Source organism: Centropristis striata, chromosome 7 (assembly GCF_030273125.1).
Source record: "Centropristis striata isolate RG_2023a ecotype Rhode Island chromosome 7, C.striata_1.0, whole genome shotgun sequence".
Taxonomy (NCBI): Eukaryota; Metazoa; Chordata; class Actinopteri; order Perciformes; family Serranidae; genus Centropristis; species Centropristis striata.
In genome coordinates, this window is record NC_081523.1 from 11,607,372 (window position 1) to 11,626,793 (window position 19,422).

At 35.0% G+C, this 19,422-nt stretch overlaps 1 protein-coding gene across 1 annotated transcript; it reads left to right on the forward strand.

Moving 5' to 3' along the window:
* The first annotated feature begins 11,155 nt into the window (after positions 1-11,155).
* On the forward strand, positions 11,156-14,217 carry LOC131975144 (uncharacterized). The gene is made up of 9 exons (XM_059337707.1): positions 11,156-11,237; positions 11,719-11,850; positions 11,952-12,086; positions 12,180-12,248; positions 12,352-12,443; positions 12,666-12,792; positions 13,371-13,491; positions 13,627-13,700; positions 13,868-14,217. The coding sequence occupies exons 1-9, from the start codon at positions 11,208-11,210 to the stop codon at positions 13,982-13,984; spliced, it is 897 nt and encodes a 298-aa protein (XP_059193690.1). The 5' UTR covers positions 11,156-11,207; the 3' UTR covers positions 13,985-14,217.
* The last annotated feature ends 5,205 nt before the right edge of the window (positions 14,218-19,422 follow it).

The following is a 19,422-nucleotide window of genomic DNA, read 5'->3' on the forward strand; positions in this document are numbered from 1 at the left end:
CAATTTTTTAAAAGGCATAAGTAATCAGTATTTATAATTCATACATATCTTAGGCTTTTATTTTGTAATAGCTCACTTGATTTTATAGATATCAACACCAAACCACTTCTGATGTGTTCATGAACTCACTGTGGATTTCCCACAACCCTTTATATTCAATAAACCCCCTTTTTTTTAAAAAAAAAAAAGGCATAAGTATTCATTGTTTATAATTCACTCATTCATATGTAAGGCTTTTATTTTGTAATAGCTCTCTTGTTTTTATAGGTATCAACACCAAACCACTTCTGATGTGTTCATGAACTTATTGTGGATGCCCCACAACCTTTATTGTCCTTAAAAACTCTTTCAATTTTTTTAAAAGGCATAAGTAATCAGTATATATAATTCATACATATCTTAGGCTTTTATTTTGTAATAGCTCTCTTGTTTTTATAGGTATCAACACCAAACCACTTCTGATGTGTTCATGAACTTATTGTGGATGCCCCACATCCTTTATTGTCCTTAAAAACTCTTTCAATTTTTTAAAAGGCATAAATAATCAGTATTTATAATTCATACATATCTTAGGCTTTTATTTTGTAATAGCTCACTTGATTTTACAGATATCAACACCAAACCACTTCTGATGTGTTCATGAACTTATTGTGGATGCCCCACATCCTTTATTGTACTTAAAAACTCTTTCAATTTTTTAAAAGGCATAAGTAATCAGTATTTATAATTCATACATATCTTAGGCTTTTATTTTGTAATAGCTCACTTGATTTTATAGATATCAACACCAAACCACTTCTGATGTGTTCATGAACTTATTGTGGATGCCCCACATCCTTTATTGTCCTTAAAAACTCTTTCATTTTTTTAAAAGGCATAAGTAATCAGTATAATTCATTCATATCTTAGGCTTTTATTTTGTAATAGCTCACTTGATTTTATAGATATCAACACCAAACCACTTCTGATGTGTTCATGAACTTATTGTGGATGCCCCACACCCTTTATTGTCCTTAAAAACTCTTTCAATTTTTTTAAAAGGCATAAGTAATCAGTATATATAATTCATACATATCTTAGGCTTTTATTTTGTAATAGCTCTCTTGTTTTCATATATATTAACACCAAACCACTTCTGATGTGTTCATGAACTTATTGTGGATGCCCCACAACCTTTATTGTCCTTAAAAACTCTTTCAATTTTTTTAAAAGGCATAAGTAATCAGTATAATTCATTCATATCTTAGGCTTTTATTTTGTAATAGCTCACTTGTTTTTATAGATATCAACACCAAACCACTTCTGATGTGTTCATGAACTTATTGTGGATGCCCCACATCCTTTATTGTCCTTAAAAACTCTTTCATTTTTTTAAAAGGCATAAGTAATCAGTATAATTCATTCATATCTTAGGCTTTTATTTTGTAATAGCTCACTTGATTTTATAGATATCAACACCAAACCACTTCTGATGTGTTCATGAACTTATTGTGGATGCCCCACAACCTTTATTGTCCTTAAAAACTCTTTCAATTTTTTTAAAAGGCATAAGTAATCAGTATATATAATTCATACATATCTTAGGCTTTTATTTTGTAATAGCTCTCTTGTTTTCATATATATTAACACCAAACCACTTCTGATGTGTTCATGAACTTATTGTGGATGCCCCACAACCTTTATTGTCCTTAAAAACTCTTTCAATTTTTTTAAAAGGCATAAGTAATCAGTATAATTCATTCATATCTTAGGCTTTTATTTTGTAATAGCTCACTTGTTTTTATAGATATCAACACCAAACCACTTCTGATGTGTTCATGAACTTATTGTGGATGCCCCACATCCTTTATTGTCCTTAAAAACTCTTTCAATTTTTTAAAAGGCATAAGTAATCAGTATTTATAATTCATACATATCTTAGGCTTTTATTTTGTAATAGCTCACTTGTTTTTATAGATATCAACACCAAACCGCTTCTGATGTGTTCATGAACTCACTGTGGATTTCCCACAACCCTTTATATTCAATAAACCCCCTTTTTTTTTAAAAAAAAAAGGCATAAGTATTCATTGTTTATAATTCACTCATTCATATGTAAGGCTTTTATTTTGTAATAGCTCTCTTGTTTTTATAGGTATCAACACCAAACCACTTCTGATGTGTTCATGAACTTATTGTGGATGCCCCACATCCTTTATTGTACTTAAAAACTCTTTCAATTTTTTAAAAGGCATAAGTAATCAGTATTTATAATTCATACATATCTTAGGCTTTTATTTTGTAATAGCTCACTTGATTTTATAGATATCAACACCAAACCACTTCTGATGTGTTCATGAACTCACTGTGGATTTCCCACAACCCTTTATATTCAATAAACCCCCTTTTTAAAAAAAGGCATAAGTATTCATTGTGTATAATTCACTCATTCATATCTTAGGCTTTTATTTTGTAATAGCTCACTTGTTTTTATAGATATCAACACCAAATAACTTCTGATGTGTTCATGAACTCATTGTAGAGTTCTCACACCCCATTGGATTTTCAGAAAGTGTTTTAAACGGAATAAGTAATCAGTGTTTATATTTCATTCTTAATTAAGGCCTTTATTTTGAAAAAACTCACTTGAATTTCAGCACCAAACCACTTATGGTTTGTTAATTGGTTTTATTTTATTTTATTTATTTGCACACATTCATTCAAATATAAAACAATGTATGAATGTATGCTGGAGAGGTCAGAAAATGTTAGTCTAGTGTTTTCATTTCTTTCTCTATACAGGTAAGTGCTTAAGTATTACTTTGTATGATACTGCTGTATTCCATGTGTTGCCATATAAAAGAGGTGTTGGTTACTGATCACCTACATGTAAACCCTTGTCAATTGAAATGATGAATTTGGCTGTACACCTCCACAGTTTGTCCTGTTAGAACAGATGTATGATGCTGGTAATCTGGCCGGTCCAATAACACTCTCACACTCTTTGATCATTCTTTCTGATCCATTTATTTAGAATGAGATATGATGCATTTACAGATATTGATGTGTGTGGTAACTCTAAAGGACACACACAGATATGAAAGGAAATAAAGAAAATATACTCCAAGTATGAAATGAGGTGGAATCCAGATGATGAGCTATGAACTGTAATGAAAGTGTAGATCTAATGGTAGTGTCCCCTGGAACAACAGCAACTCAACTGAGGAGAGCCGGCTTCTGTGTCTCTCATTAACATACCTAATTGATGAAATTCTATTGGTCTAGGGGCCGCATGCACAGCTCATGGTGCAAGTGTGTGACCTTCTTAACATGCTATCTGGTAAGGCCATTTGCTTTCAGCATCAGGATGACTCAGAGGTGATAGAGCAAAGCAACTTCAAAGCAAAATCTATTATTTAGTAGAAGAGTTCACACTTTTTTTCCCAGAATTTTTCCAGAATTTCCAGAAAATTAGAGGCTTATTTTAAAATGGCCTCAATGGGTTAATTGGTTGCACTGAAATATCTATAAATTGGGAGAGATGGTCTTCTAAAAAAAGAATAAAATACTCTACATTGGTGTTGAGGTCCCCTTCACAACAATTCAACTGAACCGTGGCTGCTTCAAGAAAAACAGGTATGTATTTTTATTTATGTATTTAATTATATTTTGCATGATTAGTCTTCATATAAATCAGGGGTGTCCAAACTTCTTTTAAAGAGGGCCAGATTTGACAATGTGAAGATGCCCGGGGGCCAAACTAACATTTTAAAAATGTTACACACAAATGCACTGTGTTCTGTAACAATTATATTTTCATTGTAACAGTTATCTTTTCTTAACCCTTGTGCCCCATTAGGGACAAAAGTGTCCTTTTTAAATTTTATTTTCTTGATAACTTTGCAGTGATTATGTTTTTAGACATGATATTTGGTCTAGATGTGTATTGTGTGATTTATTTAGGAATGTTAAAGAAAAAGTGTTTGCATGTGTATGTATGTGCATTCCCGTGTGTGTGTGTGTGTGTGTGTGTGTGTGTGTGTGTGTGTGTGTGTGTTTGTGCTCAGTTGGCCACCTGGTTGTTTTCTTGAATGTCACCGTGCTCAAATAATCTGCTGTGGTGTACTGTCGCTTCAGATCCAAGTAGCACTGCATTTTGCTCTGTGTTTTGGTTTGTGTTTGCCAATAGGTGATGTAGTCTTGTTTTAGCTGTTTTGTAATGTGCTTGGCTCTGATTGGTGCAGTGCTCTGTCCCTGGGCTGTGTCTGTAGTGCAGGTTTGTGACCTCAGCCTCAGGACCAGCTGGCTCAGGGGGCTCCTGCTGCTCATCTCCTGGTATTGCAGGGCTTGGAAATGATATGAGAGGGGGTCACTTAGTTTTAGATGTGTCCAAAAGTTAATTGCTCTTTTTTGTATTTTGATTATTAGTGGGTATTTGCCTAATTCTGCCCTGCATGCATTGTTTGTGGCCTTCCTCTGGAAATGTAGAAGGATTTTACAGAACTCTGCATGCAGGGTCTCAATGGGGTGTTTGTCCCACTGAGTAAATTCTTGTTTTGTAAGTGGACCCCACACCTCACTGCCATAAAGTGCAATTGGTTCAATAACACATTCAATTAATTTTAGCCAAATTCGAATTGGTATTTCAGTTAGTATATTTTTCTTTATAGCATAGAAAGCCCGGCGTGCTTTCTCTCTCAGCTCATGAACTGCATCCTTAAAGTGTCCAGTTGAACTTAATTTTATTCCTAAATAAGTATAATGTGTGCAGTACTCGACCTGCTGTGGACCAATGGAGAACTTGGGGAGAATGCCTTGAGATCTGGATCTTTTTTGGAAGATCATTATTTTGGTCTTTTTGGGGTTTACTGTCAGGGCCCAGGTCTGACAGTACTGCTCCAGCAGATCCAGGCTCTGCTGTAGACCTTGTGCTGTGGGGCCTGATGCCCTGATGGACGCCTCGTCCTTGGCTAAAGTATTCTGTCCTCATTTTACCCATTTTTACACTGCACATGTTGCCAGAATACATTGATTTAATAATGTCATATGTTTTACCCCCTATACCACTCTCCAGAATTTTGTAGAATAATCCAACATGCCAAATAGAATCAAAAGCTTTTTGGAAGTCAATAAAACAGGCGTACAATTAGGTTTTATCTTGGTTTATATGTTTATCAATGAGGGTATGTAGGGTGTAAATATGATCGGTTGTTCTGTGTTTTGGTATGAATCCAATTTGGCTTTTTTTCAAGACATTGTGCTCGGTAAGGAAGTTCATAAGTCTGGTGTTCATAATGTTACAGAAAACCTTCCCCAGGTTACTGTTCACACAGATGCCTCGGTAATTATTAGGGTCAAATTTTTCTCCGTTCTTATAAATTGGGGTTATAAGTCCCAGATTCCAGATCTCAGGAAAGAAACCTACACCCAGAACCAAATTGAATAGTTTTAATATGGCCAATTGGATTTTTTTGTCCATGTTTTTTAGCATCTCATTCAGGATGCCGTCAGGCCCACTAGCTTTTTTAGTTTTGAGGCTCTGCAGTTTCTTCAGGACTTCCTGCTCAGTAATTGGTGAGTCTAATGGATTCTGATTATCTTTTATTGCTAATTCTAATTGAGTCAACTTCTGATGAATTTGAGATTGTTCTGTGTTTGCATTACTTTGAACAGTGTGATACAGGGTTTTAAAATGAGTGGTCCATATATCACTGTTTTGTATGGCCAATTCTTGGTGTTGAGGTTTGTTTAGATTTTTCCAATGTTGCCAAAAGTTGTTCGTGTTGATTGCCTCTTCAATTATTGTTAGTTGCTGTTTGTTATATTGTTGTTTTTTGAGTCTGAGTGTACGTTTGTAGAGTTTCAGGGTCTCACAGTAAATAAGACGCAGATCAGCATTGTGGGGGTCACTGTGTTTTTGGTTTGATAGCGTTCTAAGATTTTTTCTAATTGTTTTACAATCTGTATCAAACCAGTTTGTTTTTGTTGTGGTTGTTGGTTTGTTCTTGGTCAATTTTAGTTGTGCTTCTTTTGCTGTTTGCCTGAATATATTGTTAATATTGTTCACTGCTAGATTGATGTTTTCCTTATCGCAAGAGTAAGTACAATCCAGAAAGTTATCTAAAAGTGTTTGGATTTTTGGGCTGTCAATTGCTCTCTGGTATTGTTCTGTGCTGTTTTGGTCCCATCTGTATGAGTTTGTGATTTTGTACAGCTTATTGGGTTGTGTGTGTACCATTTTAATGTCTGATCTTTTAATAAACAGGGTAATTTGGCTGTGATCAGACAGGGGGGTGAGCGGTTTAACTGTGAATGAGCTGAGAGAGGAAGGTTCAGAGAGAGGTTTTGTCCCCTAATGGTGAATGTGTGAGGTTTTTTTAACAGGGCACAAGGGTTAAAATGACAATATAGCCTAATCTAATACAATCAGACGAGAAAAAATCTAAAAGCCAGTCCTGCTTTTCTTCAGTCAGATAACACAGAACAAACTGTGTGGAATACATTAAACTTGCATGAAGTTGATGCAAATCTGAACCTGTATGTTCATTGTAAACATGACTTATTATGAGTAATGCAAAGTCTGTTAACATTGAAGTTTAAAATGTATCAGTCTTGCTTTTCTCTTTCGCAAAATCATTCTGAAAGTAATATTTAGTGTCACATCTGCAGATATATAACACCTGCAGTTATGTCCTTAAACCTTGGCCATTTTTGTCCATTTTTCACACTTTTTTTATTTATTTGGTGATCATTTTGGCTGTGTTACAGCTTGTGGCATGAATTTTTGCAGTACATTTTTAAATTTAATTTTTTTGTAAATTCTTTTGAGATCCAGTGTCTTTTACTCTCACATGTCTTTTATACTCTGTTGGTGCATTTTGCACCCTTTCAACACCCTTCATGCCAAAAGTGTCCACGTCCAAAAAAACACTAAAATCCTCACACTTCAATATTTTTTTCTACTTCTTTTTTCTATTTTTATAAATCTTCTAAACAATCTGCTTATCTTTGACATATCCAATACTCTAATCTCCACCAAAACCCCATGTCCCTATTATTCATTATATGGAAAATAATTCATTTTTTGTGGGGGATTTTGTAAAAAATAATGAATCCTTCAAATACTTAAACTGGTATTTAAAGGGTTAAAATCCTGAAAATGATTGAATGTTTGGTAGTTTTGAACAAGTCTGAAGTTGTTTAGGAGATTTATTTTAAAAAAGTAGAAAAAAATATTAATGTATGAGGATTTTATAGTTTTTTTTTGTTTTTTTTGCCGTGGACACTTGGCACGAAAGGTGCAAATGGAGTTTATTTTTTAAAACAAAGCTGCATGAAATCTGACCGCAGGCCATGATTGGCCCCCGGGCGTACTTTGGACATCCCTGATATAAATTGTCTGTTTATCCTTTATAATAGTCAGATTTCATTGAATATAAAGTTGGTGTGTAAATGTGAAAATCAGTGTTTCACCGGTACTCAGTGTAACAGCTTTTCTAAATAATTTTTACCAATTCAATCTTGCACTAAATGATGTAGCAATGCAATAAAAAAGCATCTTTGCAGCCAAAAAACTATTCCAAATAACCTATTTTACGTATGTGTACTTTTTTTTAGATTACTTCTGTAATCTAACACAAATACGGACAATCACTTTTTGCACATTATTTAACTGTAAATTTGATCTTTTTTTTATATATATATATGTATATATATATATACATATATATATATATTTATATTTTCCCCCTGTGATTATTAAAGTATTTCTGATTCTGATTCTGATTAAAGGGCCTACAAACAATGTGAAGCGTCATCATCATGGGCCGTACTAAAAAGGGTGGAAGAATTCCAAAAGACGATCTTTGGAAAAGGGCTGGTGGCAAAGACCGTATAATACGCATATTGTCAGATTTTGATATTTTAAAGAAAGAAACCTCTTGGACCTCAGAAATTTGGCCAGAGCTTTGTGTTATTTTTTTTGGCATCAACCAAGAAAGATTAAAGAAATGGCTGTACACCATATGGCACCAAAATCGCAGAGGTGTTAGGACATCTGTGACGCAATCCACCACCAATACAGGCGCTCTCAATGTGGATGAAGGCCTGTCAGAGAGGGAGGAAGATACAGCTGCAGCTGAAAGTGAGAAGGAAGCTACAGCTGCAGAAGAAAGAGATATGGAAGACACAGCTGCAGAAGAAAGAGATATGGAAGACACAGCTGCAGAAGAAAGAGATATGGAAGACACAGCTGCAGAAGAAAAAGAGACAGAAGACACAGCTGCAGAAGAAAGAGATATGGAAGACACAGCTGCAGAAGAAAAAGAGACAGAAGACACAGCTGCAGAAGAAAGAGATATGGAAGACACAGCTGCAGAAGAAAGAGATATGGAAGACACAGCTGCAGAAGAAAGAGATATGGAAGACACAGCTGCAGAAGAAAAAGAGACAGAAGCTACAGCTGCAGAAGAAAGAGATATGGAAGACACAGCTGCAGAAGAAAGAGATATGGAAGACACAGCTGCAGAAGAAAGAGATATGGAAGACACAGCTGCAGAAGAAAAAGAGACAGAAGACACAGCTGCAGAAGAAAGAGATATGGAAGACACAGCTGCAGAAGAAAAAGAGACAGAAGACACAGCTGCAGAAGAAAGAGATATGGAAGACACAGCTGCAGAAGAAAGAGCTATGGAAGACACAGCTGCAGAAGAAAGACAGACAGAAGACACAGCTGCAGAAGAAAGAGATATGGAAGACACAGCTGCAGAAGAAAGAGAGATAGAAGACACAGCTGCAGAAGAAAGAGATATGGAAGACACAGCTGCAGAAGAAAGAGAGACAGAAGACGCAGCTGCAGCTGACAGTGAAGAGGAGAACTGCGAAGAGGTCATCTCCAGAGATTTCAGAAATACTCAGCCTGGACCAAAACTATTTAAGATAGAGATAAAAAGGGAAAAATGGGACAAAATGAAACCTAGTTCTGGATCCTCAAAATTAAAGAAGTCTTGGACACATATCATTTACAGTGCCTTCAGAAAGCACAACCCTTGCTGTGCTCTTTCATTTAAGTACATGCATTTCAGAGCACCAAACAGCAGGAAAAAAACATCTCCATACTTAAAAATAAAAGCAATATGCACGTTTTCGACTTGTAAAGCAAAATACTTATTTCAACTTAGAAAGAAACCCTCAAAGAACACCAAAACAATTACAATTCATGTGTCCCGAAAAGGTGAAGTGCAACATTTGCGGGATGAAACAAGGGCAAGGCCAGCCAGCAATTTGAAGAGAGGGAAATTGGCAAAGGTAATTACTGGTGGGGTGAGTAATGCCTTTTATACACAGCTGGGGAAAACATCATCACTGGAGCTACTTGCTGGGAACCTCACCCAAGCACTGTCAAAAGACATATTAAAAGCAGTGTCGGCAGAAATCAATAAAAGCACAAGGATTCACGATGATATGTTGATGGAGCTTATGCTGACACAACAGATCATCAGAGAGTCTGACACAAATTACCTGTTCTGCCCTGGGTATATCCAACATCTCCAAGTGGATCCCTTTGGCGTCCACTTGTACACAGAACAAGCCATTTCAATTATGGTTGAGCATCTCCGGAAACGCTCTCCAGTGACCCTTTTCCTCGATGCCACTGGTGGGGTTGTGCGCCGTCTCCCAAACCAACCCAAGAGGGTATTGTATTATGCCCTCTGTTTGCCAGGTGATGGAAAGAATAAACCTCCTCTCCCTGTTAATGAAATGGTCACCAATGACCACACAGTGGCAAATCTGTCCTTCTGGCTGATGAAATTTGTGACAAAAGTCAGAAGAATCACCATTAATAAAATCAGCCAGGTAGAAACAGACTACAGCTGGGCTCTCATGCAAGGTGTTCTGCTTGCCTTCAACAAGCAGGACATTTTAGGGTACCTTGAGATGCTGTGTAAGGCTATTCAAGGCTCTTTAACCAAAAAAGACCTGAAGGTCATCACTGTCCTACATCTGTGCTCAGCACATATCCTGAAGGCTGTCTCAGTTTCCTTTTCCAGGAAGACCACTGATAAAGGCCTGAGGGAATTTGCCAATCATTGTGTGGCACACCTTATCAACAGCACCAATTTGGATTCTGCGGTCAATTTTTTTGCCCACATGGGTAGGATTTTTGGATCCAAGCTCTCCTCTCAGGAAACCACAAAGAGCTTAGAGGTTGTCAAAACCTCCATCAAGAAAAAGACCAATCTCGATGAGGATTACAAAACTCAGGCAAACAAAAGACAAACTGAGCCACCACAGAGAGCTAAAGCTGTGCTCGCAAACTCACCCTTTTTGCGTTTTTTCAGAGATGTCCTGGAAATTGATCAGCCAGATGGACAAGCTGTTGATGGAAATTGTGAGGAAAATCCTTATTACTGTCCTGCAATTATCAACGTGTTGTTGCATGATTACATGGGGATCTTTCCACTTTGGTCAGGCCTTGTGTTGGGGGATCTATGCAGATATGCAAGTGATGCAGATCCAAACAAATACAACACAACGATCAGCAAAACAAGGCAAACGAACTGCCATGTGGAGAACTGGTTTTCCATCACAAAGAGTCAGATTTTGCGCAAGGAACGCTTCCTCAGGCCTGGCTTTTTCATTCGGAAGCTGCATGCCTCTTTGCATGGACGATACCAGGAACACATCTTGCAGTACGGCCTTAAGCTGAAGCCATTGAAAAGGAAAGAAGAGCTGTTGGAGCACTCTGAAGAAAAGTGGGGCAAACGGAGTGTGACTCCAGCTCCTAAGAGAACCAAATATTTCCACCCTCCCCACAAGATCCCAGCTCCTAAGGGAGTGATGACACAAATGAGAAGAAAATGGAGGATGGCAAAAAAAAAGGTATGACATTAAATGGATAGAAAATTACTTTGACAGACCCTTATCACAAAAACCTAACTTGCAAGTGAAATGCTAAAACTTTTTTGTGTAATATTTAACAATCCTGTCAAATGTCGTACACATTCTTTTTTGTTCTAATTTACTTTATAAATACATATACAGGAAGCATTGTTTTCACAGATTTTCTGTACTCTTGGTCAATATACAATACCTCTTTACATTCTGATTTCATAAGATCTCATGCTTTAATACCACAGATATTGGCAGATAAAGGGGAGCAGCAAAAAGGGGGAGACCAGACGAACGCCACTGACAACAAACAAACAAAGGCCACTTCTACTTCCACGATGAAAAAATCCACTGATACAGCAGGACTTGTACGTATCTCTTTTTTTTAAACAGGACTGAATCATATGGGTGAAAACAATATCACAATAATCATGAAGAATTTCTAAAGTGTACCTCACACATCAAATTGATGTTATGTGTGTGATGTAAAACAAACACTTTAAATTTCAGTGTCACCAATCATATGATTCCACTGTAAGATAATGAATGAAAATGTAGTTTACATATTTAATTATTGCACAGCCCTTTTCATATATGACTACTATGTTGAACCAAAGAAAGCTCTTAGTATTTTAACTCCTCACTATTGCTTACTATAATTGCTCTCAATTTTCTTTTTTGGAAAGCATCACTAGCTGAAGGTCAAGTACAGATGCATACTTGTGGCTGCAGTAATCATATTTTTGTTAATCACTTTGCTTTAGCTACTCACAGTTAATGCTAAACTACCTGAAGGCTTGTATGTTTCATGCTTGAATAATAATTTGCATGCTTCATCTAAATTAACAGAAGAAAATTTGGAAGAAAAAGGACAGTGAAGTGGTCATTGCAGTCATTGAATCACCTGACAAGACTGACCAGTTCATTCTTCGCCAGAATGAATTCAATTCTCTAGCACCACAGAAGTGGCTGCTGGGCGAGGTAATGTTTTGTTTTTTGTTTTACACAGCAACCATCACCTTTGTATTCATTTGGATTTTGAACAGTCTGAGAAATAATTAATAATGTATTCTATTTTTCAGACAATTGAGTGCTACCTCAGAGCCATGCTGAATGTGAAAGGGTTAGGGAAAAGAATATATATCCTCAACCATTATTCTGCTGGAGTCATAGTTTTTGGAGAACGATCTGCCATGGCTAATCACTCATTACCCAAGGTAAAAATGCTAAAATTGTATAAAATGAAACATTAAACATTTAAAACATGAAAATCTTTCTAAAAATATACTTGTTTATAATTGCTGTTACAGCTTAACTTTGACAACTACGACGGAGTCATAGGATTCGTGAATGTTTCAAACAATCACTGGAAATTCCTGGTAAGAACCTTAATGAACATATTACAAAATATATCCTCAAATTGAATGAAAATAATAATCTGCCAATAGTGAAATTCTAATGAAGTGTAATTTCTCCTTGCAGTATCTGAACAAGTTGAACAAAAACGTTTTTGTCATTGATCCCTTGGGTCAAGCTGAGGACCAAGAGTCAGGCGTTGCTGCGAAACGGTTTTGGTAGGGTCCACTAATGATGTAGATTAATTTTAACTATAAAAAGAATTGTGCATCTTTGGCAATTTTGTATTTTTTATTTAACATTAAGAATTATGTAATAACCTGTATATACCCCTTGTTTTGAATAGTTTATTTTTCTTGTTTGTAGCAAAGTATGCCCTCATTGAATTAAAAACGCAATCAGGATAAAATATGTTTTGTATCTCTCAACCATCACTACAGCCAGTTCTTCAGAATGCGGCAGAACCGTTATCAGAAGACCGATTGGGTGGATGTGAAGTGGAAGGGAGCCACAATCAACCACAGCATTCAGAAGGATGGTAACAACTGTGGTGTTTTCGTCATGAAGGTAAGGTCTTCATCCCCAGATCAGTTTTTTTGAATATGAAAACATTTGTTTGTTTTGGCTTGTTTGTTGTAAACACATGACTGTGCAGAACACAGACAAGAAAAATGAATGAAGTTAAACTGATTTATTGTTAGAACAAACCTGGGCAGTGAAGTGGAAATGGCTGGCAGAGACTGTAGCAGGGGGGAAGACCAAAATTGTGACGTGTCTAGGCAGGCAGGGGTAGCTGTGTGGCAGATGTTGGGCTAGACCTCTGAGCATCATAACAAAACTATCAGCTTGGTAGAACATGAACCTAATTTGACACTTAGACAAACTATCAAACTAAATTGAGCCTGAGGGTTTACCACTAAGGATGAAAACAGAATTTGGTGATGAGTGGACCGAGAGTCAGGGTTGATAAACTGAGCATGACGATTGATAGGAACCCACACAGACAGAACAGGGACAGGACACACATGGAAGTTAAAAGGGAATCATGGGAGGACACATGGAAGAGGCAGGAACGCCATAATAATAATGACATCCTTAATTTTGTCGCCTAAAAGTGTCTACTTTGTATTTCTATAATAAAACAGATGGCTACAGACGTGGTGGAGGCTTTTCCTGTTGTCCCCCAGGAAATAAAAATAGCCACATCACAAAAGGACTTAAAAGACCTGAGGATCACCATGGCAAAAACTATTTTGCAGTGCTCTGGTTTGTATATATATATATATATACACACACATATATATATATATATATATATATATATATTTGTGTTGATAACCATTATTAACCCCACCTTTAATCTACAGTGAATGTATAATTTGTAAAATCACTATATTTTAGTCTTCAGTGAAACAGACCATTGCTCCAGTTGCGGCCAGGAGAATCCCACTGGACAGAAGGGAAACACAAAATGGGTAATTTATCAATTTAATATTAACAGAAGTTAGACTTTCAAATATGCAGAGTAGCACTGTAAAATCGCCCCTGGAAAAACATCTGATATGAGATATACAATTAGCAGTATTTTCAAAAAAGCCTGATCTAATGATGTTCAATGTGTGATTTAAAAAATGTATTTCAGATTGAATGTACTAAATGCAGGAGGTGGTACCATCCGACCTGCATTGCCATGTCAGATGAAGATTGGGACAAGGAAAAAGAGGAAGTGACAACGATGTGGAACTGTGACTTTTGCTGATTGTCAAATCGTCATGATCGTCATGATGTAAGTTTGTAACTTTGAATGTGTCTGTTTTGTGTTTAAAACAAACACTTTAAATTTTAGATATCATTCCTTCCAGTGTGTCACCAATCACAACACATCTGTCAAAATAAAAAATGAGAAATGTAAAGAAATTATGCTCACTGTTATTATTCTGTCTAAGAATCTTGTAAGGGTTTTAAAGGAAAGCAAGAAGCTGTGGAAACTTCATAGTGAGTTCATGAACACATCAGAAGTGGTTTGGTGTTGATATCTATAAAATCAAGTGAGCTATTACAAAATAAAAGCCTAAGATATGTATGAATTATAAATACTGATTACTTATGCCTTTTAAAAAATTGAAAGAGTTTTTAAGGACAATAAAGGATGTGGGGCATCCACAATAAGTTCATGAACACATCAGAAGTGGTTTGGTGTTGATATCTATAAAATCAAGTGAGCTATTACAAAATAAAAGCCTAAGATATGTATGAATTATAAATACTGATTACTTATGCCTTTTAAAAAATTGAAAGAGTTTTTAAGTACAATAAAGGATGTGGGGCATCCACAATAAGTTCATGAACACATCAGAAGTGGTTTGGTGTTGATACCTATAAAAACAAGAGAGCTATTACAAAATAAAAGCCTTACATATGAATGAGTGAATTATAAACAATGAATACTTATGCCTTTTTTTTTAAAAAAAAAAAGGGGGTTTATTGAATATAAAGGGTTGTGGGAAATCCACAGTGAGTTCATGAACACATCAGAAGCGGTTTGGTGTTGATATCTATAAAAACAAGTGAGCTATTACAAAATAAAAGCCTAAGATATGTATGAATTATAAATACTGATTACTTATGCCTTTTAAAAAATTGAAAGAGTTTTTAAGGACAATAAAGGATGTGGGGCATCCACAATAAGTTCATGAACACATCAGAAGTGGTTTGGTGTTGATATCTATAAAATCAAGTGAGCTATTACAAAATAAAAGCCTAAGATATGTATGAATTATAAATACTGATTACTTATGCCTTTTAAAAAATTGAAAGAGTTTTTAAGTACAATAAAGGATGTGGGGCATCCACAATAAGTTCATGAACACATCAGAAGTGGTTTGGTGTTGATACCTATAAAAACAAGAGAGCTATTACAAAATAAAAGCCTTACATATGAATGAGTGAATTATAAACAATGAATACTTATGCCTTTTTTTTTTTTAAAAAAAAGGGGGTTTATTGAATATAAAGGGTTGTGGGAAATCCACAGTGAGTTCATGAACACATCAGAAGCGGTTTGGTGTTGATATCTATAAAAACAAGTGAGCTATTACAAAATAAAAGCCTAAGATATGTATGAATTATAAATACTGATTACTTATGCCTTTTAAAAAATTGAAAGAGTTTTTAAGGACAATAAAGGATGTGGGGCATCCACAATAAGTTCATGAACACATCAGAAGTGGTTTGGTGTTGATATCTATAAAAACAAGTGAGCTATTACAAAATAAAAGCCTAAGATATGAATGAATTATACTGATTACTTATGCCTTTTAAAAAAATTGAAAGAGTTTTTAAGGACAATAAAGGTTGTGGGGCATCCACAATAAGTTCATGAACACATCAGAAGTGGTTTGGTGTTAATATATATGAAAACAAGAGAGCTATTACAAAATAAAAGCCTAAGATATGTATGAATTATATATACTGATTACTTATGCCTTTTAAAAAAATTGAAAGAGTTTTTAAGGACAATAAAGGATGTGGGGCATCCACAATAAGTTCATGAACACATCAGAAGTGGTTTGGTGTTGATATCTATAAAAACAAGTGAGCTATTACAAAATAAAAGCCTAAGATATGAATGAATTATACTGATTACTTATGCCTTTTAAAAAAATTGAAAGAGTTTTTAAGGACAATAAAGGATGTGGGGCATCCACAATAAGTTCATGAACACATCAGAAGTGGTTTGGTGTTGATACCTATAAAAACAAGAGAGCTATTACAAAATAAAAGCCTTACATATGAATGAGTGAATTATAAACAATGAATACTTATGCCTTTTTTTTTTTTAAAAAAAAGGGGGTTTATTGAATATAAAGGGTTGTGGGAAATCCACAGTGAGTTCATGAACACATCAGAAGCGGTTTGGTGTTGATATCTATAAAAACAAGTGAGCTATTACAAAATAAAAGCCTAAGATATGTATGAATTATAAATACTGATTACTTATGCCTTTTAAAAAATTGAAAGAGTTTTTAAGGACAATAAAGGATGTGGGGCATCCACAATAAGTTCATGAACACATCAGAAGTGGTTTGGTGTTGATATCTATAAAAACAAGTGAGCTATTACAAAATAAAAGCCTAAGATATGAATGAATTATACTGATTACTTATGCCTTTTAAAAAAATTGAAAGAGTTTTTAAGGACAATAAAGGTTGTGGGGCATCCACAATAAGTTCATGAACACATCAGAAGTGGTTTGGTGTTAATATATATGAAAACAAGAGAGCTATTACAAAATAAAAGCCTAAGATATGTATGAATTATATATACTGATTACTTATGCCTTTTAAAAAAATTGAAAGAGTTTTTAAGGACAATAAAGGATGTGGGGCATCCACAATAAGTTCATGAACACATCAGAAGCGGTTTGGTGTTAATATCTATAAAATCAAGTGAGCTATTACAAAATAAAAGCCTAAGATATGTATGAATTATATATACTGATTACTTATGCCTTTTAAAAAAATTGAAAGAGTTTTTAAGGACAATAAAGGTTGTGGGGCATCCACAATAAGTTCATGAACACATCAGAAGTGGTTTGGTGTTAATATCTATAAAATCAAGTGAGCTATTACAAAATAAAAGCCTAAGATATGTATGAATTATAAATACTGATTACTTATGCCTTTTAAAAAATTGAAAGAGTTTTTAAGTACAATAAAGGATGTGGGGCATCCACAATAAGTTCATGAACACATCAGAAGTGGTTTGGTGTTGATATCTATAAAATCAAGTGAGCTATTACAAAATAAAAGCCTAAGATATGTATGAATTATAAATACTGATTACTTATGCCTTTTAAAAAATTGAAAGAGTTTTTAAGTACAATAAAGGATGTGGGGCATCCACAATAAGTTCATGAACACATCAGAAGTGGTTTGGTGTTGATACCTATAAAAACAAGAGAGCTATTACAAAATAAAAGCCTTACATATGAATGAGTGAATTATAAACAATGAATACTTATGCCTTTTTTTTTTTAAAAAAAAAGGGGGTTTATTGAATATAAAGGGTTGTGGGAAATCCACAGTGAGTTCATGAACACATCAGAAGTGGTTTGGTGTTGATATCTATAAAAACAAGTGAGCTATTACAAAATAAAAGCCTAAGATATGTATGAATTATAAATACTGATTACTTATGCCTTTTAAAAAAATTGAAAGAGTTTTTAAGGACAATAAAGGTTGTGGGGCATCTACAATAAGTTCATGAACACATCAGAAGTGGTTTGGTGTTAATATATATGAAAACAAGAGAGCTATTACAAAATAAAAGCCTAAGATATGTATGAATTATATATACTGATTACTTATGCCTTTTAAAAAAATTGAAAGAGTTTTTAAGGACAATAAAGGATGTGGGGCATCCACAATAAGTTCATGAACACATCAGAAGCGGTTTGGTGTTAATATCTATAAAATCAAGTGAGCTATTACAAAATAAAAGCCTAAGATATGTATGAATTATATATACTGATTACTTATGCCTTTTAAAAAAATTGAAAGAGTTTTTAAGGACAATAAAGGATGTGGGGCATCCACAATAAGTTCATGAACACATCAGAAGTGGTTTGGTGTTTATTGGATGAATTTCCAGTGAGTTATTAAAAATTGAAAAGAAAGACGTTGCACTTTTGCGACGGTCCCTAAGCACTCTGGCTGCCGTCGGGCACTAGGACGTACATTCGGCCCGGTTACTTCAATCTTTCGCCAGACTCGCTGATTTTGGTGAGTTGGTCAATCCTGTGAAATGTCAGTCTTAGTTTTGTGTACAAAATAAAACCATCCTAGGGTAAATTGGTGCGGTTTTCGTGACGCTATTCCAGTTAGAACGGCGGAAAATAGGCGAATATCGAATATAAAACCAATTTCACCCCGCTGTAAAGGAAACCCTCATGTATGGCCTGTTGAGAAAACTCACTGGCAGACGACAGCAAGGCAACAACTAGCATGCCTCTTAGCGCAGACATTATATGCAGATAGTACATCCCTGGAAAGCGAAACTAGTCCCTGATGGATAAACTGAAGCCAAACAACAGGAGACGCTTTGGCAAGGCTAAGCTAAGCTAACGCGTAGCTGTTAGCTCGTTACGCTGTATTTCTTCTTAGTTATCTGTTCACCAGCGGCTTTGACTTTTCCGTACTATTGCTCACATTATCAAAATACGATTTCAACACGTCGAATCGGGTGACAGGCGGCGGTAGCCCCCGTCTGCTGGTCAGCTGTCATTTGTTTTGTTTGTTCCAGGAACTCCGCAATCTTTGATCACGTGACTGCTCCACCTCTCTACGGAAAGCCAGAGAGCCCAAACTTGGTATTTCGTACACACAGTAAAAAGTCACACTGGCAGTTTTCTAAATGATTGCTAGATTTTACCCCACGAAAGTGCTGTTACATAAGTTAAAAGTTGACAATGAGGTGGAATGTGGTCAGTCAATTTGTGATCAGCACCCTGAAACTATCTCACATTTATTTTGGTCTTGTGAATTTACATACAAACTTTGGAAGGACATTGCCTTGTTTGTTAACACAAATGTTTTCACTGGTTTTACTTTGCATTATAAAGATGTAATATACATTTATATAATTAATTAATAATAAATTAATAAATAATAATATTATTATAAATTTCATTTTTCTTTTTGCCCAATACCACATAGGCTACACAATGTAAGTTTTCAAGTAAAAAAACTAATTTCTTTTTGTTGAAGTCAGAGTTTGAACAGTATATCTCAACTCTCTCCTGTCTACACAACAAAAAAGCTCTGAAGACTGCCAAAATATTCACTGTGTTTATTGTCTTTAACGTGTAATCTTGCGTCTGTTTATTTTATTATTTATTTATTTGTTTTTGTTTCATTCTTTTCCATTTATTTATTCTTCTATTTTATTTAAAAAAAATAATAATTCTATTTTATTTTTTTTGCATTGTTTATGTTTTTGTAACTAGTTTCTTCTTCTTTGTAACTGTGCATTGTATTGTTGTTAATAAATATTAAAAAAAAGTTTTCTGAATGAACAGATGCTACAGATGAATGTCAAATAACGGTTTATTTGAACACAAATAATGTTGTTATGGTTATTTACCCTTATCTCATTTTAGGTTTTATTTAGAAAAAAAAAATCCAAAAGTAAGATAAT